The 26,197-nt window shown below is 37.8% G+C and overlaps 1 protein-coding gene across 1 annotated transcript; it reads left to right on the top strand.

Moving 5' to 3' along the window:
• Nucleotides 1–347: 347 nt before the first annotated feature.
• On the top strand, nt 348–22,708 carry LOC134572924 (Krueppel-like factor 5). The gene is made up of 4 exons (XM_063432235.1): nt 348–621; nt 12,557–13,445; nt 16,399–16,458; nt 21,927–22,708. The coding sequence occupies exons 1-4, from the start codon at nt 472–474 to the stop codon at nt 22,103–22,105; spliced, it is 1,278 nt and encodes a 425-aa protein (XP_063288305.1). The 5' UTR covers nt 348–471; the 3' UTR covers nt 22,106–22,708.
• The last annotated feature ends 3,489 nt before the right edge of the window (nt 22,709–26,197 follow it).

A 26,197-nucleotide genomic window follows, 5' to 3' on the forward strand; every position in this document is an offset into this window, starting at 1 on the left:
CAGATCAGTGATTTTGAGCAGTTCTTCATCTATTAGCCTATGTTTATGTATAGGACATCCTTGGTAATGTGTAAAGATGAGTTCTCTCTCATTCTAAACAATGTACAGAGTAATGTTATCTATAACACTGCAAGCATTCTGTTCAGCATAGGGCTCTCTAAGGATGCCTAGTTATACATTGCAGTCTTCTCTGTTCTCAGACAGGTTTAACAGCTTTAGTCATACCTGAACCACATGTCATACCTGATTGGTTAGAGATAACAAAACAATATGCTTTCATTGGCCATACTCACCTGTCACTAATCACCTATCCTCCTCCCTAATCTACTCCTCCCCCTTCAGGTACAGGAAGGAGACCCTTCAAGTAGCATATATCCTACATTCTCTAGCGCAGGGTCCCCACTAAGCTTCTGAGGCATTTTTAAGCCCACCGTTCCAAAATAAAGGAAGGCTAGGTAATAGGGTCCAAATATGACCCTACAAGCCAGTCCCAGTGACAGTGCTGTGTACTCCCAGTTAAAACCTGTAAATATGACTGTGGAGGGTGTGGAGGACAGTGCTGTGTTTGAGGATATCAAACCTGCTATAAGGATGCTGGAAACACAAGCAGAGCTCAGTGAGGTAAGAAAATATCTAAAACTGTGGAGCACAATAGTGCATGGGGTGCGGGGGTTTATTTGTTTTTTTCTTTAAATTTGCTTTTTCTTGTAACTTGCTGTCAAAGCAGACGTCTTTGTAAGATTTCCAAGTTATTCCATGTTCTATTGCGTTCAAAGTTTCTATAACTTTTTAGTTTTTACAAATTTGCAAAGTATTTTTCTTTCTTTTTTTTTCCTGTTTTTTGGGTTCATTTAAAGTATTTTACACACAGACATATTTGTTATATTTAACTAGAGGACTGCCTGTTTTCATTTTAGAATATAATTTGAATGATTTATGTGGCCACAAATCATAATTACATCTGACGGAATGTTTCGTGTATTTGTGCAAAGCAGATATGTTTTTTTAATTGTGGAAATGCTAGACTAACACTTACCTGTTTACTGATTCTGGACTAACAAGTTATATCCATCATGATAAAAAGGGATTTACTCTGTCCCTTGAGGGATTAAAGTATTGTTCCCTCAATGGTGCAACAGCACAGCAATGAAACGGTTAAAAGAGGAGTCTTAAAAAGATTTCTCGTACGTTATAGCGGGCAGTTTCAGCTCAAGTGAAGAAAAAAAAATATCTGAATTTAACGATTACTAAACGGCACTTAGTATAGTGATAATTTAAAATTAACATACATATAAATATAAATATATTTCTAGACTAGACAGGTAGCTGTTGAAACAGGCAGGGATACATGGGGCTGAGGTATGTATGCTTAAACATGCCCCGTTTGTCACTGTGTGAACTGATCTATCAGTTTATCTATCTATATATCTGTATACTGTGGCTTTTAGTATCTCTTTATTTTTAAATTAGGCATTTTGGAGCCACAAGTTTCTTACTTTTTAAATATGATGAGTTATTCACTAATTCGTAGTGAATTGAAAGATACAGAAAATCTTAGCTAATTTGTTTTTTAGCTGGTTATATTCTCATGCCAATTAGTCCAACTGACTATTTTAAAAATAGACACATAGATTTATCTAGGTATATATTTTCCTTTACTTTATACATATATATATATATATATATGTCTACCTGTCATGTCATACAAAGCAGAGAGTAATAAAGAATATGGAACTCTTCTCCCAGAACGAAAAATGAGAAAATGTTATAGCCTACAGTTATACAACAGCTTGTGTTTCTGGTTACTAGTCCCTTGTGTACTGCTTGCCAGTTGGTGTTTTATAGATAATATCCCTACACGCACACAACACACATTTTAATATACGTTAACATACAGGTATATACCACAACTGTATTCTTGTACGAACACATACCCATTAAACACGGTTTAGGAGTACTGACATAAAGTAATATGCACTCACATTTATGCAGGGGAGTATAGGTATATGATTGTGTTATACACACTTAAACATGCACATGCTACATCACATATTGTGTCTCTTCAGTCTGCTTAAGGGAGGAATACCAATGTTCAAATTCCTTCTGTACAAGACAAGCCTCGGGACAAGATAAAGCATCTTAAAAGTGAACCAAGATAAAAATAGGCTTCTAAAGCTTACAATCTGACGGTCCTACCTGTTAGACAGGATTCTGAATGCGTACATTAGAGACGTACAACTCTGCCTGGGCATATATTTACTGCTCGGAAGCATACATACAAACACAACTTTCTGCTGTAAAGTGCATGGTAGTGTGACAAAGCTACGAATACACTGATAGAGAGATAACAATTTGCACAATGCATACAAATTGGCAAATTCGTCGACACAACCTAAAGTATCAGGCTACAGTTTACTATTTTCCTTTGCCAGATAAGTTGCCAGGAACTTTATTTTGAGTGTATAGTTATTTGAAACTGAATACCGAGAGACTTAAACATGTAAATATGGGTATTACTGCAAACTATATAGTACACCCCCTGTTAATTCTTACTGCAAACTAGCCAGGTATGGTTTTCATCAGCTAGGCATAAATGAATGCCACATTCAGACCCTTCTAGGCTTTAGTCTGAAAAAAACCCACGTAAATGTGCAAAGTCTGGTGATAATGGTAGGTTTGATGTGTAGACTCACAAGGCAAATCATGGGTTATGTAAGGTATACTTAGCACAACTTAAGGCATGGAAATTGCGTGTTGTGTAATCTTTAATATGCTTAGCCTCACTACTTTCCTTGGTAGTTTTGTTTTCTTTATAAATCAATTAAGTATTTTACGTTAGATAATCTTGTAGCATAGACTCAGCAACGTGGAGGTAGAGAGGCCTTCCAGAATGGCGAGATTATGACTTTAGTGTATCTCGGTTCCTACATGTTAGGCCCACCATAACCTATTGAACAGCTTTGTACATTTTTTATTTTTTATTTTTTTTTAATGGCATATGATAAAACTGTAGCATAATGTTTATTATATCTTCATATTTCAAAGATAGTCAGAAAACATGCTTGAGGCAGCTTATAGTGTGCAGGAGGACACGCACACGGGAGTGGCCAGTTAATCATTAAACCTCTTTCTATTGTAATATCACAATCTTACCTCATTCCATAAACCTGTATATTGAAGATAAAGGTTATTGCAGCAAAGCTAGTTTGAAGTATATATGTATGTTTGTGTCTATATAGGCAGATCTGTCCTCGTCACCTTATAATAAGCACAGGAGAACACATTCACACTTGTATTTGATATATTTTTATAAGAACATATCGTTTGGAACTTTATGAACAAAATGGCTGCAACAAGTCTGATTCGACAGTTAATATTTTTAGATTTTTGTAAAGTTTCAGAATTCTGCACTAAATAATTGGATATATAACATTGCATTCGAAATGTAGTTATTGGGTTTGGCACATGTACCATAGTTGTGTATTGCAATTTCTAAAGTTAGCATTTGTCTTCAGCTGTGTATTTAGCAGACTAGAGTTATTAATTACCTCTTGATAGACGAGTCACGGTGAAAATTATTTGACATGTTTTATGCTTGTAGGTATACTTATAATGGTTGTCAACATAAACACATCAAACATCAAAATGAAAGATTCAAAGAGAAGGTAGAGAACGAAAGGATAATGCATCATAAGGTGTAACAAAAGGAATCTTAAACAATATTACTATGCAGATCCTTTCAAAGACAGTGACAACCAATAACTAATTAGGTATTATGGGTTAGGTGTTTGCACTCAAGAGTTAAACAGTTAGGCAATATGCTAAATGACTAAGCACTATCATCACTGTTAATACATCCTGCTAGCCAGGCTTTCGATGATTACATGAAGACGTTAGTAAGGAAAGCCAGTGTGATTAGCTATAGAGTTAAATAGCCTAAGGGAGCATACCTGAGACATGATGTACTAGTTTCAGAATTGATCAATCTCATTACTGTCAGTTTCTGGAGCCTAATCCGAAAATCCTCTAAAATGTAATACAGAGTTCTACTGAATTCCAGCTATCGAATGTTCTGAATTAAAAGACATATAAGACAATTTAGCAAATTTATACAAACCGTAATATTCAGCACTAAATTTTGTAAGTCAGTGCTGAAATCATAGCATGTGTCCAGTTAGTGAATAAACGACTTAATGTCTACCCATTCATCTAGGAGGTGCTCGCTTATGGATTATCGGTAACACAGCAAGCTAGGGTCCAGGCTCAGACAGCCTGGACCCCTTTCTGAGGCTTGAACTTCGGCTCCAAGTGTGACCCACCCCTCTCCTGAACCAGCAAGGATATAAAAACATGAAATCATTCCCTGATGGTCCTCCAGGTTCTGGCACTATGTGAGGGAGCCAGAGCTCAGGTGCTGGGATTCCCAGCCTGCACTCTTACTTCCTCACAGAGCGCCAGACCTGAAGGCCTTTCTGCTGCACTGAAAGCCCATTGGATCACCAGCGCATCCACTGGACCAGCAGAGGTGTATTATTGACCCCCTTCTTGTACAGGAAGTAGGCAAGAGTGGAACAAATGTAATATAAAAAAATACAAGGCATTAAAATGTGGGGTGACTGTGTTTAACACCCACCATACAGTCACATCCCCACACACACTAAGCCTGCATACATTGTTACCACCTCCCTCAGCCGGCCACTGTCATTCACCATGTAACTTTGTCACACTCACCACCCCTCACCCTGTCACTATCACCCTCACTCTATCACACTCATCCCCAACTTTATAACATTTACAATCCTGCCACATTAACACAATAACAGTCACCCCTCAACTCTGGCCCATTCACACCCCCCAACTCTCACATTCACCCTCCAACTCTGTCACATTCATACCCCCCAACTCTCACACTCACCCTCCAACTCTGTCACATTCATACCCCCAACTCTCACATTCACCCTCCAACTCTGTCAAACTCACAGCCCTCAACTCTCACATCATCCTCCAACACTATCACTCCCACTCCCCAACCCTGCTACACTCACCACTCCAAGCCGGTCACACTCACCCCCTTCACCCTTTCAAACTCACCCCCTTCATCCCATACACTCATCACATAAACCTTGTCAAACTCACCCCTTCTCACCCTATCACATTCACCCCTGCAGATAGTGATCGTCATACAGTCACCCACACATGAAACACAGCCTCACCATAAACACAACACACAAAGACCACAAGCAGCACCCCTTACACACAACCCAAGCAACTACCCCACGCATAAGCTCCAATACACAGAGGTAATATAAAAACATAATAATAAAATGCATTACTGTGTGGGAAGATTGTGTTTAACTCAGTCTCCCCACATATAGTCACATCCACCTCACACACATAGCCCCCATACATGTCCCCCCTCATTCACCCTGCCACAGTCACTCACCATACAATCACCACCCTCACCCTGTAAAAATCACTCACTATCACACTCACCCCTAACCTTGTCACACTCACCACCCCCCACCCTGTCACAATCACTCTATCACACACATCTTTTTTACATTTACCATTCTGCCACATTAACACAGTAACAGTTACCCCTAAACTCTGTCACACTCACACACCCCAACTCCCACACTCATCCCCCAACACTATCACGCCCACCCCCGCACCCTGTCAAAGTCACCCCCCTCACCCTACACGCTCATCACCTAAGCCCTGTCACATTCGCGCCTTTCACCCTATCACATTCACCCCTGTAGATAGTGATTGTCATACACAGTCACCTCCCACACATGATACATAGCCTTTATCATACACACACAGAGACGACAAGCAGCACCCCTTACACACAATGCAAGCAACTACCCCACACATAAGCTCCAATACACAGAGATAATATAAAAAAAAAGGCATTATTGTGTTGGAAGATTGTGTTTAACACAGCCTCCCCACTTACTGTCACATCCACCTCACACACAGTCCCCATACATTTTCCCCCTCATTCATCCTGCCACAGTCACTCACCACCCAACCTTGTCACACTCACCACTCTGCCACACTAACACTGTAAAACTCACCCCTCATACATACTCTTCCAGACACTTAAACACACATTCAAACACAAGGAAACTCGGGCACTTACAAAGGTACACAGGACACAGTCACCGACACACTCAGATTTGCACACACACTTGCAGGCACATACACAGGTACACAATGCCAGGGACACAGACACACTCAGTCAGAAATACACACACACACACACACACACGTACATAATACTAGACATACACACACACACTCAGCCTTTTCATACAGATCACAACCTCCCACACACACACCACTTAGCCACTACACACATTCTCTCACACACACTGCCAGCAACAGAGCCCAGGGCTATAGGAAGGGGTTCCAATCTGTTAACCTTAATCCAGCCCTAATTATGGGTGACCCACTTGCTTCCTTGCTCCTCCCATTCTATAAAATCCATAGGTTTTGCTTAAATGTATGCCTCATTTAATAAAGACTGGGATACTAACTATGTTTCTCCTCATTAAAATCTTGAATAATAACACCAGCAAATGAAGTAAATAGATTTGTTTTACTAGAGATATTTCGTAGCAGCTATGTGTTACTAAGAGTCTGCAGTTGAACAATTACAAAAATGTAACACTGGGCCGTTAACAAATGCTATCTATACATTAGCACTAATATAGTGACGAGTTTGAACAATAGACAAATATCAAAGAACTGGTAAATATCAGGTGGAATAAGACAATCAAGTGCTGAATTCTTGAAAGAAGGGCTTACCTGTTTGTCTGATGGCCCATTTTTGTTAGGGACGATAAAGCTGATATCTGGAAACGAGACAAGCTGAGGCAAAGCCATAAGGCTAAGACAGAAGAAATCAATGAAGGCAATGTCACAATAAAAACGTTATCCTTAGCTCAGTCAGCAAATAATGGCCAAGTCCTGTGAGGTAGATTTACTGAGAAAATAGGCCTCTAGATACTAATTCAGATTCCATGTCATCAAATGTAGGACCTGTGGAGGCTGGAACAGGATTGTGCCATAGAGAAGCAGACTCTGAATCTTAGGTCCATGGAGGGGCTACCCCCATCCAGTGTAGCAAGGGAACCTATGGCTATTTGAACCAAAATAGTATGGTTCCCAGGGCAACTACTTTTTTTGAATCTCAGAGGTTCTCCAGATCAGACGAATGGAGAGTTATAGGAAGGAAGCATCAGCTGTTTCTGCCCACAGGCGACACTAAGTTTCTTGCCTTCCAAGATTGAACACACATTAGACTTGATTTCTGTCACTTCTTATACCATGAGTCCAAGGTTAGTTAAATTAAATGTAATATTGTCAGCCAACATCCCACGAAAGCGATCTTTTACGCTTAACAAAACTAGAAGTAATAGCTTACTCTGAGTACTGCTTACAAAAGCCAGCTTTAGTTGGAAACGTTCTTGGTTTGACAGATTTCTGGCCTTGTGATACAACCACTGAGAATCTGCCCGTCTTAGAACAAGAACAAGATACTTTTCGCAAGGCTCACCAAAAGAGTGCCAGACTTGCGCATGTGTTGACCATATGGGTTGACACTGATAGCCTGGACAGCATACAACATATCCTCCCAGAAAACATAGATGAGGGGCAGGATGAAAGATCAGCAAAAGGACCACAACCCCATCAAAAGATAAGAAATGATATAAGAAGGAAAAAACTAAGAGTTCCCCAATAAGTACATAACTCAGCGTACATTTGGCTTAAATTATGGCTGCTAAGTTTAACATCACCATTACCATATGGATTACAACAGTGTATAAAATATTTTGTATGACAAAGGGTATCCTATCCTAGGGAGTTGTTCTTCCCACGTCTGTGTACTGGGAATTATTAGTAGAGTGAGTCTAAATTATTTTGGGGCTACTAAAAGTGAGCCAAGGCAAGCTAAAACAAAAGCATTAATTTAAGAGTTCTTCTAAAAGAAACAACACTGTCCACCGCCAAAACGACTGGGGGAAAATGTATTAGGGAGGGTATTTATAGTTTTAATTTATTGTCCTAAATAAGCAAATTGGCAGAGCTAATTTTATGGTGATGCTGCCATATATTAGCCAGGTACAGCTTTTTATCATAACATTGACTGCCATTGCACCTAAATGGGTTAAAGGGCCCGCCTGCAACAGGATTAACGTGAATAAATAATACAATTTCTGATTAATGTATTAGTTCCACATGGAAAAAAAAATGTAACATAATGACATATAGGTGTCATTATTTTCAGGTCACTGGCAGCTTGTAAGGACTAGAATGTAAGCTTGGGAAAGAGTTTGTTATCCAACGAAAAACTAATCTAATGCTGTATAATCCAAGTAATATACAACTAGGGAGATATACAAGCAGGTTTATGACTTAAACCTTTTATGATTTCTGCATTTAGCAGGTGACTTGCGATCAAAGTTCATTCAGAGGCTCGTAAAGTGAATGCCAATGAACTAATAAACACATCACAGTACCAGATGATGTTTATCAATCTCCAGAATACCTAAGTCAACAAATGCAGCTGTTTTTAACGTTTAAAGGAAAACTCAACATTTTTTTTATTATTGTTTAAAATGTAAGATGACATAAATTTCTTTGCGTGTATTATTTTGTAAATCTCATGGGTAGATATCCCATTAGTTCTAGTTATACAAAGTGCTGTGGATCATCTCAGTCCTTATTGACTTCTATAAACATGTTTATTTAGTGGGACACTCTAATGCAAAGTGTGCCCTGGTGTCATCACACAGATAATCAAAGCATTTTTGAATGGTTTCACACTTACCCATCTCCTGGGCAACAGTGGTCCTGCAGCCTTTTAACATATCACTACTGCAGAATATTATTTTTCGCATAGGGTGATGATAAATTTTGTCCATGACACTGTTAGCTAAAGGGATACTATTACAAAGAAACTAGTCCTGCGCTCCAACTCCCATTACTCCTGGGCGGCAGCAATGACTTTAGTACACATCAGCCAAAATACATATAGTAAAAACCAAAGGAAAAAAAAAGTTACCTGCGCTCTTTCCACATCCCTATGTATTTTTTAAACAAATGGAGGTTTTTAGTTACCTCCAATGGCCATGAGAGGGTAAGCCCACCTGCCACATCAAGGCAGACGTCTTAGGTGGGTCCTAACTCTAACCATTTGCCTTGCTTCCTTGAGCTTCTGGCAAAAATATCTCTAATGAGACAGAAAGGGGTATTTTTTATATACATTCCTACACGCTATAATATAACGCTGTTTTCCTGTCACTATCGCTCCCACTGCCTCCCCTCTCCCTCAGTAAAGAAAAGGTTAAACACCCTTTATTTACTTACCTTATCCCATCGCTGATGTCCCTCAGTGCTGGGTGGTGGTTCCTCTTCCTCTGACGTCCTGCGACAAGTGGTCGATAAAGCGCATGTGCGGCAAACACCCTGCGCGTGTTAGACCTCCCCAAAGGGAAGCATTGAATCTATGCTTTCCTATGAGGAAAAATCTGATGCGGGAGGTCTTCATGCAGAGCGTGAGGACGTCGAGCATCAGATACAGGACCAATTCAGGAAGCCATCTAGTGGCCCTCTGCTAGACAGCCACTGTGGACAGACTTAGAGCTGCAATGTAAACAGTGCAGTTTCTATGGAACTGCAATATTTAACATTGCAGCACTAGCTGCAAAGGAGACACTGCACCCAGACCACTTCAATTAGCTGAAGTGGTCTGGGTGCTACAGTGTCCCTTAATGAGCAAAATGCGATTGTGATGCATGCTTTCCAAATTCAGCAAAACACATCAGCATTTAACGGTTTATCTCTTTAATACAGCATCAGCAGAGATGTTCGGGTATTCTACCGTGTTCATCTGGTTTTATTGCGTTGATTAACAGAGATTGAGACAATTTACAAGTTCTCTGATATGTTTTACTATACAGTACTATGATCATCACCATAAATTCTTCCTCACATTTATGGACACCTATTGAGAGAACTTTTTTTGGAATTAGATACAGTTTTGCAGATTGATCGTATCCCTCTCTGTTGGTCAATGTCAAAGGTTAATGAACCACAAATCCAGCATATTAAATAGAAAAAATGTACTATTGCTGAATCTTTACATCACTCCCTGTGCAGCAATTCTATTAATTAGCATTGCCTTTATTCTCTTCTTCACTACGGATCTCATCTTAATTAACAGCTATTTCCCAGTGTCTGTGTAAAAATATGTATAATACCTAATTTAATTTGGACAGACGTAGTTTCCAACATTGCCATATGTATTCATATAATTCTTGATTTTTCCAGTGTTAAGAATGCTAGATTTTTACTAATGCTCCCACTAAAACTTTCACTTAGTTATTCACATTTGCACACATAACAAAGAATCTAACAATAAAAAATATACATTTTGTTTGCATTTTTGTGTCTCATTATTTATCCATTCTCTATCATCTCTGTTCTAGTTGTATGTACTATCTTCCCAGAATGAGTTGTTTTGTAGTCTTTGTTTTCAATCATGTCTAGTATTTTACTTTATTTTATCCTGTGAGGTTTATCTATCTATACTTGCGATAAAATACTGATTCTACTATACATCCATTTTTTCTAAACTAACATGTTTGGCAAAGCAAAATGATAAAATAGTATTTTTAGTTTATGTGACCTCTAGTCATCAATAGCAGCTAGGTACAGTGGTAAATTATACAATTTTATCTAAACATGTGAGATGGAACTGGGTATCAGTCTCTGGGTTTCTACATTGCAGTCAGGGTTTTAAGATTAATTTCTTCTATAAATGTTAACTGTTTATCCATTGGTACAAGATTCACAGAATCATTCTTAAAATCATTATCGGGCAATTGGCATACCCGTTGGAGTATTTACAGTTGCTAATATAAATATTCCCCCCAATGTTTCCAAATTTGTTAAACTTTGAAAATAAAATTCAGTATACTGCAATTTTTACCATATGATTTACACAACATACCTACAATTTTAAATAGCAATGCACTGTATACATAGTAGTTTTTTTTTTTTTTTTACAGATTTCATATACCATATTGTAGCAATTTATTACTTTGGAAACAAGCTGACATTCATTTTACGACATTCAATTCCGGTTTGTCTCTCGCTATTATTCCATTACAGATGTGAAAAAAAGATTTATGCTCTCTCGTGTACAAATATCTTAATGCATTTCTCAATACTAACCTAAAACTTCAGGGACATTTCCATGGATTTCCACTGGTGAGAAACCTCACTGTTCATAATGTTTTTTATTTATCTATATTTAGGCATTTTTTGATCATTTACAACAAAAAAAGCAACAAAGGAAAAATATAATCCCACACACTGCCACAGAAGATTAGAAATGAAAATAAATACATTCTGATGTTAGCTTGTAGAAGTCACATATTGTCAGTTAATAAATGTTTTCAAGGTATTCAAGGTCACCCACAACAACTACAGCTTTACTGCAGGCATTTTCATGTAAACACTGCCTTTTCAGAGAAAAGGTAGTGTTTACATTGCTTCCTAGAGACATCTCTAGTGGCAGTCTCTCAGACTGCCCCTAGTGGTGCTTCCTGGGTCAGTGCTGCACAATGTCTCCATGCGCAATGCATCTCTATGAGGAGATGCTGATTGGCCAGTAAGGCCTTTGGCTCCGACACCCTTTTTAAGGTAGGTAAGAGGGGGAGGGAGGGTTAAATCGTGTTTCTAACAATATAGGGTCAGGAATAAATGTTTGTATTCCTGGCCCGATAGTTTTCCTTTAAAATTGTTTGTTTATGGTATTTAATTAAAATGTAACTTTTTTCTAGCCAAAGTTGGGACTTTTATATATGACTTTTTTCCATTTCCAAACAAAACAACATACATTTGCAGAGTTACTCGGTTTAGTTATCAGTTAGGAAAAGGGGGAAAAGGAGGGCAGAAGTGTGAGAAAGGAAAAGAAGGGAAATTTGGAGGGTAGAAGGGACAATGACTTGTGATGCCAGTCACATCACACAAACAATGGGCTATTAAGAGTCATCAACAGTAGCCTCTGCCTTGAGTCAGATAGTCTCATCATATAGTCAAGCCAGGGGCGCCAAGTGTTCACAAATTTGCAGAACAATCTAATAAAGCAGCAGTAAGCTCGTCTATGACTCTAATTTCCTCAATACACGCTAGCCATTGCTTAAAGGCACACTATAATCACCAAAAGAACTTGAGCTTAATGAGCAGTTTTGGTGTATAGATCATGCCCCTGCCGTCTCACTGCCCAGTTTCCTGTGATTTCATTAAGCTAAAGTTGTCTTTACGCCTATATAATCCCTTTAAAAGTCAGAGCTGTGCTTTTTCTCCAAAGGTCAGGGATCAGGGACTTAGCTGCTGTTAAGAGATGCCTAAATACATTATTTGGAAATTCAGACTTTTTTGTTTAAATACCATTTCACTGCGTTTCCTGGTGGATTCAAAACTGTTAAATTGCACTTTAAATTTCCAATGTTAACAAAACAAAATTATTTTTTTTCAGGCAACAAGAGCCGAAATGGACAAATATCTTTTGAGTCAAGTTCCACCTCTGCAGATTCTTTCAGATAAGAAGTACAGACGAGAAAGTGCTTCTGTTGTTGATGAATTCTTTGAATCAGAGAAACCTCTACAGGCCCCATATAGTGTGAACATCAATGTAATTTTGCCAGACACTGCTCATCTTCGTACCGGTCTCTATCGACCCAGCAAGAGTTTCAATGTTCTCCCACAAGTGAAGACAGAACCAGGTTGTGTATTCCTGCCGCCATGCTCTGCCTCTTTAACCCAGACTTTGCCTGACTTCACAAGTGTTTTCAGCATGCCTCACTCAGTGGCTGTAAACAACATTTTTATTAAGCAGGAGGAGCCTCAAGAGATTCCTCTTTCAACTTCCAGTTCCATTACAACTCATCCCTATCACATGTCTCTGCCCAACGATGCTTTAACTGTAGCCCAGTCCAATGGAGCCACCTCTGTAGTCAACTCAATCAGTGGGGTCACAATGACAACGGTCAATGGTGGTTCCTCTGCTTTACCTAACTCCGTAAGGATTAATCAGGTCAAGCAGTTCCAGGGATTAACTCAGGACGGTGTTCAAGTAACTGGACAAGTATATCATTCTCCAGGTGTCAGCCTCCCGCCATCCCCTCCAAATTCTCAGCCAGCAAGTCCTGAAAATCAGCCAGAGATGATTAACACAATATCACCTCCTCCACCGTACGACACAACATTTGGACTGAAACTAGTACAACCTTCACAACTCCACACTTTGTCCAGCCAAATGCTGCCTGTATTACCACAGGGACAAGTGGTCATGACAGTGCAAAAATACAATAGACGGAATAATCCAGAGTTAGAGAAAAGAAGGATTCATCACTGTGATTACCCAGGTAAGCAAAGTTGAACACAATGTATTTGCCTGATATTCCTGTTACTACCTATGGTGATATTGGCCATGCCCCATTGGCTTTTCCCTTGTGGTGGTTCACCTATTCTTAATTTGAAGTGGCACCTTTACGTTTTCCTTTCCTTATGCCTCTTGTATTTTAATGATTATACTCCCCCTTTGCTACTTGTTTTTATATTTATTATCTCTTCATCCTTGTACCCATCTTAATATTCTGGTGCCTCCATATTGTTTTCCTCTGTCCATGATGTCTACAGTTTGCCCTTCTGTGGTATTTTTCTCATTGATGGATTATGTGTAAATCAGTTTAGCAACTGGTGGAACTTTTCTTAAGCTCCATCCATTGCCAAACAATTTACAAAAACGCTGCCCCTCATAAAAGTTATACTTACTTCCTCTTATCTATATCTAAAAAACTAAGGCGAATAAAAAAAAAATAAAAACAAGGGAAAAGAGGGACAAAAAAGGATTCATTAAAAAAAAAAAGTAACAGTACCACTTAAAGCTATTAGTGTGACGAAGGGAGAACATTAATGTCACATGAGAGTAGCCACAAGTATACTTCTATATTTGTATGTACTAGCAGGAGTAATCTATTTTTGGGTTTTGTCTAATATGGGTTGACAGACATGTCCCATTGTTGTGCCCAATTTCATTCAACTGTCCATGCAGTGGTTTTAATAAATTGTGTTGTGAATATGTTCGTATATAAAACATCACTATCGAAATGGTGAGTTTTAAATGTTGGTCTTGGTATGGCAGTAATGTTGATTAACAATGGAGTCATTAAAAACAACAATGCAAAGTGGTGAAGTTAAAAGAGAACTGTCACTTTTCTTAGGATTTTCACGAGTATATTTACTTATCTCTTTATTTAACGCATATGTTTTTGTGAAGTGTGAACAATAAAATTAAATGCTAAAATTCACAGATCTTTATCCTGCAACGGAGTGCCTCCATTTTAGCCCTCTGTCAATCATTGTTATGACCTCTGTCCTTTGCACTTGGCAGTCAGCATATAGATAGCATAGAGAAAAGAGGAAAATAAGCAATGTTTCTATTTCTCCTTTTCATTTGCAAAGTTTGCCCTGGCTTTGCCTTGTCCGAACTGGATTATGATGTAATTTGCTAAATCTTTAATAAAAATGTAAAAGAAAAGGGAACATCTCATGAAAAAAGTAGTTTTTTTTAACAATAGTTAGAGATGATTTTTAGTGGTTTCTTCAGTGGTACAAAATGCAAAAGAGTGATGAGTTATCCTTTAAATTAAGGTAAGGTTAGGGTTGTGTGGGTATGTTAGCTCTGGAGGGGGGTCTGTAGTTTTAGGGGATTATAACAAGGTTTTGGAGTGTCTAGGGTTAAGGGGTTACTTCCTTCGAGATGCTGTTCTGTAACTTTCATGATTCAGCCTACATATCACCTTATTCTAATACTAATCTCCCTAAATACTCCCATACCTGCATCTTGAGGTACACTTCTGTACCTCACATAATTAAAGCACAGGCAACAGCAGTGTAACTAGATTTCTTTTACATTTGTCATTATAAAAAGTGCAGCAATGGAGACACTGCCTTATAATGCACTATCAATATAGGTTACTGTTACTTCCCAGGGTTTTTAATACAATGTTTACCTGTTCCTTATATTTAAAAGTTTGTATTTACTATTACTGTAAAACTGGGTGCCTCTATCTTGGCCTATCAGGCATTGTTGTAAATGCTGTCCTTGTAGGTTATTATAAAAAACGAAATAACTGTTAAACCTACCAGTCAGCATGGAGACCTTCCCATAACTTGCATGGAATATTCAATGACCAGGAGGGAATACCTATTCTGTTTATCCTCCTTTTAAACACTGTACGCACTGGCTGTGCAAGGACTGAACTAGACTGCAATGGCAATTGATAAGTCTTTAATTTTACATGTAATAGAAAGCAGTTTAATATAAAAACGGTTAACACGCGTTTTAGATCATTTTCAATGTTTTAAACCAGTGATATAATTTCCAGAGAAGGGCTTGATTACCTTTAAATTAATCTTTAATTTTTCTTTCCAAATGTTTTTTCTTTTATTGTATCACTTTATTCTCTTTCTTAAATGGACACAATAGTCAGGACAACCTTAGCTTAAAAAAATAGTTTTGGTGTATAGATCATGCCCCTGCAGTCTGACGGCTCAATTCTCTGCTATTCAGGAGTTAAATCACTTTGTTTATACAGCCCTAGTCACACCTCCCTACATGTGACTTACACAGCCTTCCTAAACACTTCCTCTACAGAGTCATTTAATTTTTACACTTCCTTTATTGCAATTTCTGTTTCATTTAGAATTTCTTATATCCTGCTCTGTTAATAGCTTGCCAGACCCTGCAGGAGCCTCCTGTATGTAATGAAAGTTCAATTTACAGAGCAGGAGATAAAAATTGTTACATCTGATTGAAAATTAAACCATTTTGTCTTCATAGAGACTGTTTCAGTCACAGCCAGGGGAGGTGTGGATAGGGCTGTATAAGCAGAAAAAAAGTAATTTATCTCATTAGTGGCAAATTAAGCTGTGAAACTTCGAAATTGAGCTGTGAAACTTTCGAAGACATGATCTATACACAAAAAACGCTTTATTAAGCTAACATTGTTTTGGTAACTATAGTATGCCTTTAACCCCTTAAGGACACATGACGTGTGTGACACGTCATGATTCCCTTTTATTCCAGAAGTTTGGTCCTTAAGGGGTTAAAGTGATTTTACAATTGGAGGGTAGTATATATGTAAGATGTATGTAGTCCATGCAAACCATACATCTATAAAATGTTATAACATACCACTTGCAGTCCTTAAAATATTATACATATGTCTGTGTATAGTACGTTCACTATTCTAAGGAATTGTATTGCATGGTGAATTAATTAGATTAACCTTCTGTTTTGTTATTCTTACTCAGGCTGCATAAAAGTCTACACTAAAAGTTCACATCTCAAGGCACATCAAAGGACACACACAGGTAAAAACATTTTATTCTTAAACTTATAGTCTAGTGATAAGAAAAAACATTGCAATGGGAAAATATTTATCATCTTGCAGAGATACCGATGTGTGAGAGCACCATGTGCCTTCAGTCTGTTGTATAGCAGACGTCCATTACAGTCCATAGGTTCTGAGTGTTCTATAATATTCATACATATGTCTGCTTTACCTTCCTACAACCTCTACTGATACACATGGTATCGGACAAAGTGCTGGATTTGATTGCCTGCAATAAATGTACACCAGTTTTATCTTGCAGACAACAAAGGATCATATATTATAAGCTAGATTTACTAGTGCCGAGAATCAATGTGTAAGTACGTCATTAGTCTGTGTGTGCATCTAGAGGTACACAAGGGGAAGGTTCTGTATTAGTGGTATACAAGGGGAATATTCTGTATTGGTGTTATACAAAGGGCAAGTTCTGTATAAGTGGTATACAAGGGACAAGTTCTGTATTAGTGGTATACAAGGGGCAAGGTCTGTATTAGTGCATGGGTTGGAAGAGACAGAGGCTGATGTGCTAACAGGTGCTGTGAAGACATCTTTGTATTTAAACCATTTGAAAAAAATGGTTTAACCCAGAAGATAAGATAGCACCCCAGAACCTTAAAGCCAATAACTCCATTGACATGAAGTTATTATGGGGCCTGGAGCTGTCCTTTAATTAATTTATAATTTAATGAATAAAACAATCATACCATGCAACTTGCAAGTCAAACAGTCCTAAAATATTAAACAAACTCTCTTTCCCAATGCTAAGAACCTCTTTAATAGAGGTTGCAGTAATTTTGGTGAACCTAAATTTTTATGTTAAGCTAACCCCATACACTAAATAAATAAACTACTTCTATATCACACCCTCACACAGGAAGACATTAGCATCGAAAAAAGTGACACAATAAGATTATACCCGTGTCCAAAGTACTTGTTCAGTCAGACACTGGATGATATTGTTGGACATTGGCGCAGATACAGTGACGGTTAATGTGATGTGAGAATAAATACGTAAGCATAATTGCAAATCTCATCAAGCTTATCAAGTACTGAGCGAGCAGGTTTGAAATCTTAATCTTTTATGAAATACAGTTCTGTAGTGCTAGAGGAGAAGCATACCCATGGCAGTCCGCTTACATAGATAATAAGAATACAGTTTACAGTATTCATAACATGGCTAAACCATGATGAGAGTTGCTTTAATTTCCCTCTCCCTTGCTGTAAAAAAAACCCAACTAAAATGTTTGATTACTGTGACCTACACGTAATCATTAAGCTTCTCAAGCACTAAATTATACTGCTCTGTTCTTGAAATCCTGCGATATAAAGAGATACAGGGGGCAACCAGTCCACATACTAACCTGGTTCTTGTGTATTGTATAAATTGGCCCCCAGCAACACCCCATGTATGCATGTCCAGGTGAGTACAGCCCCCTGGTTTCATATACACATATTATCCTGGACTCTTTTCCTGTATTTCATTGAGCTGTAGGAGTAATATGGAGCAATGATTCACCAACATCTGATTCCCGCTTTATTTTTATGTCATAAGATGCAGACTGTTAAATTAAGATCCTTGTAAATATACTCAGCCCCAGTGTACCCGTGTCATAACAATATTCAATGCAAAAGGATCTGCAAGCTACGTTTACACCTATTGGTCTAATTCCCTTTACTATACCCATCGTACCATGGAAATATTAGTGACCTTGCCTTCTCCAAATGGTCAGTGTCAAGGTTGTGACACTATTGACACTATTAGTGCTTTGTCCTTTCCCTACATGCAATAGCAGGGTGTTTATAATCTACCAGGTATAAAGTCTGATACTTAAAAAATGTACCACTTGGATTTTCTGAGACAATCAACAGCTCATCCTTGAAAATCAGCCGCTGCCAGCCAGCTAGAATCCATTCTTTATTCTTTTTATGGTAGTGACTAGTGATTGGTTGCATAATTGGACCTTTGAAAAAGGTACTGTAAGTTCCTTCCTCTGCAAATAAAACACTGCAGATGTGTAACTGCAAATTATCATGCTTACTTAGTGATGGTAGTGAAATGGGTAGCATTGTGCATCGGAAGGTTGATGCTGGGACTGCTGGCCAAAAAGAGTAAATGTTGCATTCTGCAAATAGGATGCATAAGAAGCAATCGAAAAGTCTTGAGATTGAATGAAAGGTCAGCGAGGAAAAGCTTTATAAAGGTATCATGGTTGACGAGTTGCAATATTAGGGTTAATAACTATCGAGAATACGTAATAATATGAATGAGTAATGCTATGAATATGAAGACTGAAAACAAAATTGGGGTAGATGTGAAATTCTCAAATGTTGTTAAGAAATGGAAGACAGTAAAGGTAGGATGGAAATGGCACAACAAATTAAATTTGTCATGATACATCATATATGTTTAACTGCCATTGTCCTTTCAATTGGTCTTATATATTTTTTGCTCTTTAGCAACTGTCTTTAATAAATCATGGTTGTTTTTTGTGTGTGTTAGACTCTCTTTAGAATATGTAGCGGTAAATGTAATTACATGTGCAGTAGGAACACGTCAGATACATTGAAATCTTAAGTGTTACTATTAAATTTAACATCAAGAATCCAAGATCTACTACCTCACTCGTCAAGTGAAAAGAAATATTTTGGACTGCTTAAAGGGGGTAGACTTGTCTTGGTGCTGTTCATTGTTTGGAGTAGTCCTTCCGTGGTGTTCTGAGTCCTGTGCCAGCTCTCACACAATGGACGCTGTCCCTCCCTTGATTCAATACCCATTGTTTTGAGGCTGGTTCTGACCTCCCTACATGCTGGCAGACAATGGTTTGGCTGCCCCCTCTCTCTTGCATATAATACAAGTAGGGAGGGGAACATTCCTTAATTTTAACCCATAATGAGATTACATTCAAGTTGTGAAAATGAAATGACACATATCTTGAAATGTTCTAAATTTAAAGAAAATCAGTGGGGAAAATGACTGCATATTTTTTTTTTTTTTAATTCTTTATTTTTATTGTGCTTAGAATAACAAAACACGCTCGCATTGCCACAATAGCAAGTACAGGCCGAAGGAATAAACAAGGATATCAATAATCATGGCAATCAGTATCAGCACCTTTTTTTTTTAAACAAGAGGGGTCAGGCTAGGCAGAACAATCTGTAACTTTACAAGGCAAATATTGGTAGCTTAGACTTTCAGTTTGTGAGAGTTGTGTTGCATATTAATTAATTTAACAGTGTTTAAACTAGACTGTGGGCGTCACAGATTATGCACAGACTGCATATTTTTTAAAGCATTTAACAGATAATAAAAAATCTTGCCTTCCAAATTCCAGCATCTGCACAGCTTAGAAAAGCTGACTGCAGTTTCAGGCAACCCCTACCGTGCAAAGATGAACTTCCGCCAACCAGGAGCCTCTCATTCTCGTCTATGTGGTCTGATCTTAGTGTTAGGGTATGCTAAGGATTCATTTTGGGTTATGGTTAACCCCTTAAGGACCAAACTTCTGGAATAAAAGGGAATCATGACATGTCACACATGTCATGTGTCCTAAAGGGGTTAAGGATAGAGTTAAGGTTACGTGAAGGGTTAGGGTGGGTATACGGTTAGTGTAAGTATAGAAGTAGGGCTGGTAAAGCATTAGTGGGGGTTGGTATATGGTTAGCGTTAATTATCAGAAATTAATTTAGAGGCATTTAGCAATCAGGACTGATTGAGTATAAGCTCATTTGACCAGGGCCTTCTCCACCTCTAAAGATCAGCTTTTTATAATTGTAAAACTGTTGCTAAAAATGTTCGCTCTGCATAAATGCTTATAATAACAATCTTATTCCATAAACTCTGTTGTAGTGGACCTTTAATGTTGTCAATGTTTGGTATCTGGCTATGACAGATGGAACGAAAGAACTGGCTACATATAGATTTTAGTATATACTTAAAGGAACACTCTGAGCACCATCGCCACTTAAACAGTTTGACTACTCTGGAAGGGCGCCATCAAACTCTTGGCACCATAATCACTACAGCAAGCTTTAGTGGTTACGTTGCTTGGGATATTCTTTTAAAGGCACATGAATTGCATGCAGACCAATTATACCAAATTAACGGACTGGATGCAGTGGCCCTGTTGACTTAAGATGCAGTATTCTGAAATAAGTATTTTAGGCTACTGTTAACTTTTTTCCATTGTGTATTATTTATTTTGTTTAATGGTGTTGAAGTCCACAGTGTGCTTAAATATAAGTGTACACTGTATAGTTGTATGTGTCTAAATATATACATATGCATAGTACATATATATGCCATTGTTACACTGGGTGTGTCTGCTCAAATATTAGCAGTAATTGATGAATGCTTGAGAAAAAGAAAATCAACTCGGCTGAGGGAATTCTTGCATTTGCTGCACAAATATTTGTTTTTCTTAAGTTGTGGTAGGAGAATGAGTATGTAAGAGTCTGCACGTACACCAAGTCTGAAAAAAGAAAATGTAGGGATTTTCTATACTAATCCATTACCACATTACAACACTAACATATTTATTTCTTTTTTTTTTAACATTGTACTTAATTTGCAATATAAAGATTGCAGAATCGGTCATTGTACCTATAAACTAAACTAACAAAATAAACATATATAGTGGGAGAGATCTTAAAGGAATACTATTGGGTCAGGAATACATGTATTCCTGACCGTATAGTGTTAAAATACTATTTAGCTCGCCGGCCGCCTCTGGCCCCCTTAGGGTGAAAACTCACCTTATTTCTAGCACCACGTGCGTCTGCCGGTGCTGGCCCTGCCCCCAATCCGCCTTCTTGGTTGACATCATCAAAACTAAATTGGAAAAGCATTGGATTAGCTGAGATGTTCAATTCTAATGATCTCAGCCAAGGAGGCGGGTCAGGGGGGGCAGAGCTAAATTTGGCCACTGGCCAATTAGCATCTCTTCTTGTCTGAGTGACTGCCACTGGGGGTGTCCCTTGGCAGTAATGTAAAGTGTTTACATAAAAAGGCCTGCAGGAACAGACTATACTCACCAGAACAACTACCTTAAGCTGTAGTTTTTCTGGCGACTATAGTGTCCCTTTAAGGCACGAGCAGAACATGCTGATGTGTTATTTTAATTAATGAGATACTGATGATTTGAATGTCCATTTAAAAATGAAGTAAAAAAAAAAAGTTAAAATTAAGGCATGAAACACAAACTAGGAAACAAAGAGGCAAAATAAAAGAGAAAGGGTTAGAGTCACCTTTAGGGGTAATGAGGGGAAGCATGGTGATAATGAAAACATGAAACAGAAGTGAAGCTGAGACACTTGGGAATGTATAGTGTTTTCTAGAGCTGAAAGGGTTATGTTTTAGTTTCTATTTTTGTGAAGTCATTCCAGAACATTGTTATTGTTGGAGTAATTACAGTAATTGTATTAATTGTCAACATTTCTTTATTCTGGCAGGCGAGAAGCCATATAAATGTGCCTGGGAGGGCTGTGATTGGCGCTTTGCCCGTTCCGATGAGCTGACAAGGCACTACCGCAAACACACAGGTGCCAAGCCCTTTAAGTGTGGTGCCTGTGGGCGCTGCTTCTCTCGCTCTGACCACCTAGCACTGCACATGAAGAGACACCAAAACTAGGCTTGAAGCCATGGATATTGCCAACAAGGCAGCTTACTGTGCACATGCTCAAAGACTATTCAAGAACCTTTTCCTGTCAAAGGACAATGGTGGCTAAAAGTCAGTGAGGACATAGAAGATGTGTGGGTTCTTCAAAAAAGATTAACATTTCATTATAGATCAAAGAAAGATAAAGGAAACAAGTCCATAACATTTAAATTGTAAATAAATGATTCTCAAATGTTCCATTTTGAAGACTTAGACGATGCCTTTCTTTTATAATAGTTACAATTGTCTTCCATCCATAAACGACTCTTCTTCTGCGTTTGGAACATTAGAAGATTTATTTCAAATTATTTGATCGTTTTTATTTGTATTTTTACAACAAATGAGAACTGTTTAAATTTTTTATTGGGCTTTTTTTCCCCAAAGAACATCAAGCTTTTCTCCAGTGATGTGGATGAAGGGAAAAATTACCGGACGAGTGGAAATGTTTCACTAAAAGTATAATGTTGTAAATAAGGAGTTCCTGGTTGTCTTCCTTCCAAAGGTCTTGCTGGGAATCTAACACACTGTCTTAACATATATTGTAAATAAAGAGAATTTGCTTTCCAATGGGAAAAATATTCTTTAAACATTGAGATTTTTTTTTTTTACAAAGGTTATTATTCAGGATGAGATCAGCTCTAGCTAATATCACAAAATAATATGTGCTACATTTAACATGTACAACCAAGCAAAAAGTAGAAAACACCCAGAATACGTTAAAATATATATAAAAGAAATTAAACAACCTGAAATCAGGTAATGTATCCGTGAATATGATCTGTATGAAAGAATCAAAAAGCTGACATAGCGTAATACAGTATTAAATGGAGTGTATAATAAATGTGGTAATGGATACACTCACAAACAAAAGTGAAATCAGGCTTCTCACCCTCTGAGGGGTAATGTGATGTATGATGAATATGAGCTTGAACTATCATCCAATGGAATATATGTAAATAAAGGAAATCAGATTTAGTGAAGTTTGTTATAAAAATACAAAATCACATTTATTGGTCGCACTTGCACATAAGAATCTTAAGAAGAGCTTGTCTCCATATAACATGGAACTCCTAAACAGCGTAGTTGGAAATCCAAAAGGAATACCAGGAGCAGATATATGAAGGCAGCCAAATACAAATACATAGTAAAATATGGAATAAAACATAAATCAAAAGTCCATATTTGTATTTGGCTGCCTTCATTGTATATTCTTTAGGTGTTTGTGAGGTACACCTGGGATCACTTCCAGTTATACGTTTTTTACTCTATATCTTTAGTGTGTATACTTTTTTCTGTTTGTACATTTGACATATAGTTCACTGGGCAATTGTTGTCTAACAACTGCTGTACAAGATATATATAAATATAAGGAATGTATAGAAAATGTCTCACATAAGCCAAATGTGTCAATTTTATCGTGTACTTGCCGTTATAAAGTATATTTCCGATTATTGTCTGCACAATGAACAAATGATTTCCTTAAGTCAAACTCAGAAGAACAAATGCCATAGTAAGGGAAATCAGCCTCATTATGGTAGATATCAAATGAATCCTGGAATTAGTGTTTATGTGCCAAATTACTCCAATACCAAGAATACTAAGTGCTTTATTTACAGTCACGTTTTGTAAGATTCTGAAGTGACTTCTGAATTTTTATTTAACAGCAAAAATTAAAAGCATAACATATTGAACCTCCACATTTATACTTTTTCTTATTATGGTTTAGAAGTTATTTGCCTATATCAAACAAATAGTCTACATGTATACACATAATGGCCACATATCGCATAGGGATGTAGCAGCCATGATAGATTTGTGATGTTATCAGTTAAATGGCATCATATAGCTTTGGAATGAATACGTCTTACATAACCATAACCTAAAAGTCATAGAGAACTCAAATTCAGGTCCTAGATGTTTCCCGGAATATTTCTTATATCAGCTATATATCCATACCTCGTTTACCACTAATATATGTCTCAGTACATTTGCATACCAGTTTATTGTTTTCTCACACATTTCAAGCCTTTTAAATCTGAAGATTGTCTATGTGCCCCCATTTATCTTTACGGTCACATGTTTACTTTTGCAAAAGCTTGTGGGTTTTCTTTTCACTTGTGCTTCAGCAAAAGTTTGATTTGGGGCAGAAAAATACAAGGCAGCCATTGACCCAACTGTCCAATATAACAACATTAGATTACTTAGATTAATCTATGCCTCAGCACTTAACAAGGTGTCATTTTGATTTATGTTATCCAGTTTGTTGTTATGGGTTTAAAACCACATTGTAGATCTGCAGACTGTATTTGTCCCAATCATTCTGCACTTCCTGGATGACTAATTTCTTTATTTATAACTCTTCACTACACTAATTAAATGTTAGCTCTTTTTAGAGTCACGGTTTAAATTGTTCATAATTTATGCATGTATAATGTATGTATATTCCAAAGTAAGTCATTCAGTAAATATCCAGACCCCACACCTTTCAGTATGTCAATATACTTACACGGGTGATTATGTTCTATCACTGTGTTAATGGCACTTACGGATATGCCATATATGGTCTGACGGCAAAGGCATTTAAATAATTTCTGTACTGTACTTCAAATGATGGAAAGGCTGCAAGTTTAAAACTCATCTTTAAAAATTAAGGATCACTCAGGCCGCACTGTGGACCAGTGCTACCTGCCAAGCTGCTGGTAGTTGCAAAGTACAATTCTCCTATGTTAAACAGCCATGTCATTTAAAATGCTGTAGCTCTATTACTAATGCTTTTATATATAACTCATCCCGTTTGGAATATCCTCCTTCTGTACCATGATGAACACCTAATGTTTTGTGTTTTTGTTTTTTACAGTTATTAAAAGGGATGTTGTACATTTTTATAAGAAAATAAGATTGAATAAATATGTGAATTTTTTTTTCTTTGCGTTATTTATTTTCAGCACTTTTAAAAACTGACAGGTATTAATAATTTTGTCGTTGCATGCCACTCATGAACATTCAAAATCAAATTGCACCCGACTCAAGGAATCTCATAAGGTGTCTGATATGTTTCATCTTGGCACAATGGAAAAATGCTAAGTAAAAGGTACCCTTTAATTGCAAATGGTAGCATGAGGAAAATCGGGAAAACTCTGGATGTCGTGCTGTATAATTCATGGATATTACAATCATGAAATAAAATACATACATTCTTTACTAAGCTGATAGACAGTGGACATTTGTGTCAGTAATGAAAGAGGACTGCTTGATAATCTACGTGAGAACCAGTGCCAATGTCAACTCATTCACAATCACATTTTTCCAATGGTTGCAACAGAATTCATTGTTGTGTTTAAGGCCAGTAAACAAAGATGCTTTAGCTCATGCAATAAACACAAAAACTAGACCTTGAACATGTGAAAAAGCAATTTGGTTTATAGAGTCAAATTTCACTCTGTTGTTGGAGTGCAGTATTAGAATCCACGATCTCCGCTGGTATAACAAGGCAATATCCCCAATCCTCCCAATAACCGGACGAAACACAGTTTGGGAGTCAACTAACTGCTTTATTCACAGACTTCCATATTTATGCAGTTCCCCATACAAGGGGTTTCTGTACAGATGTTACAGGGGTTTTCTCCCATCAGGCAGTATAATTATCCCAACCTGCATTGCTCAAAATCGATATTTTACACATTATTCATAGCTTTTATACGAACGACGGTTCGGTAGATAGCTGGGGGTCTGCGGTCACATTTAGTGAGAATACCGCTCAGATCCCAGCTGAATTAACCGAACGCCGCACAAAATATCTTTAACCATCGAGTTCGGTTTGAAACTACCGAACACCGATGGGGAACGTAATGTGATGAGAGCGGGACTCCTGAACGCTCTGGAAGTCCAGCGGTGTTCGTATCTTCGAGTAGCCGTTTTCAGTTCCAGGCACTCGACGACCGAACACCGCTGCAGAGACAAAGGATCCAAGATGGCCGACCGCCGCATGGTCGGTAGTCGAACGGCGGCCACCTAGGAGAGCCTTTAATTACCGATTGCAACATTGTTCGTTTGACGAACAGCCCG

This window comes from Pelobates fuscus, chromosome 9 (assembly GCF_036172605.1).
Source record: "Pelobates fuscus isolate aPelFus1 chromosome 9, aPelFus1.pri, whole genome shotgun sequence".
NCBI classification, from domain to species: Eukaryota; Metazoa; Chordata; class Amphibia; order Anura; family Pelobatidae; genus Pelobates; species Pelobates fuscus.

Excerpts from the sequence above, each read along its gene's own strand:
- LOC134572924 (XM_063432235.1), top strand. The coding sequence starts at position 472 with ATGACCCTACAAGCCAGTCCCAGTGACAGTGCTGTGTACTCCCAGTTA. Across the intron at positions 622-12,556 it reads CACAAGCAGAGCTCAGTGAG|GCAACAAGAGCCGAAATGGA; the intron begins GTAAGAAAATAT and ends ATTTTTTTTCAG. Across the intron at positions 13,446-16,398 it reads TCATCACTGTGATTACCCAG|GCTGCATAAAAGTCTACACT; the intron begins GTAAGCAAAGTT and ends ATTCTTACTCAG.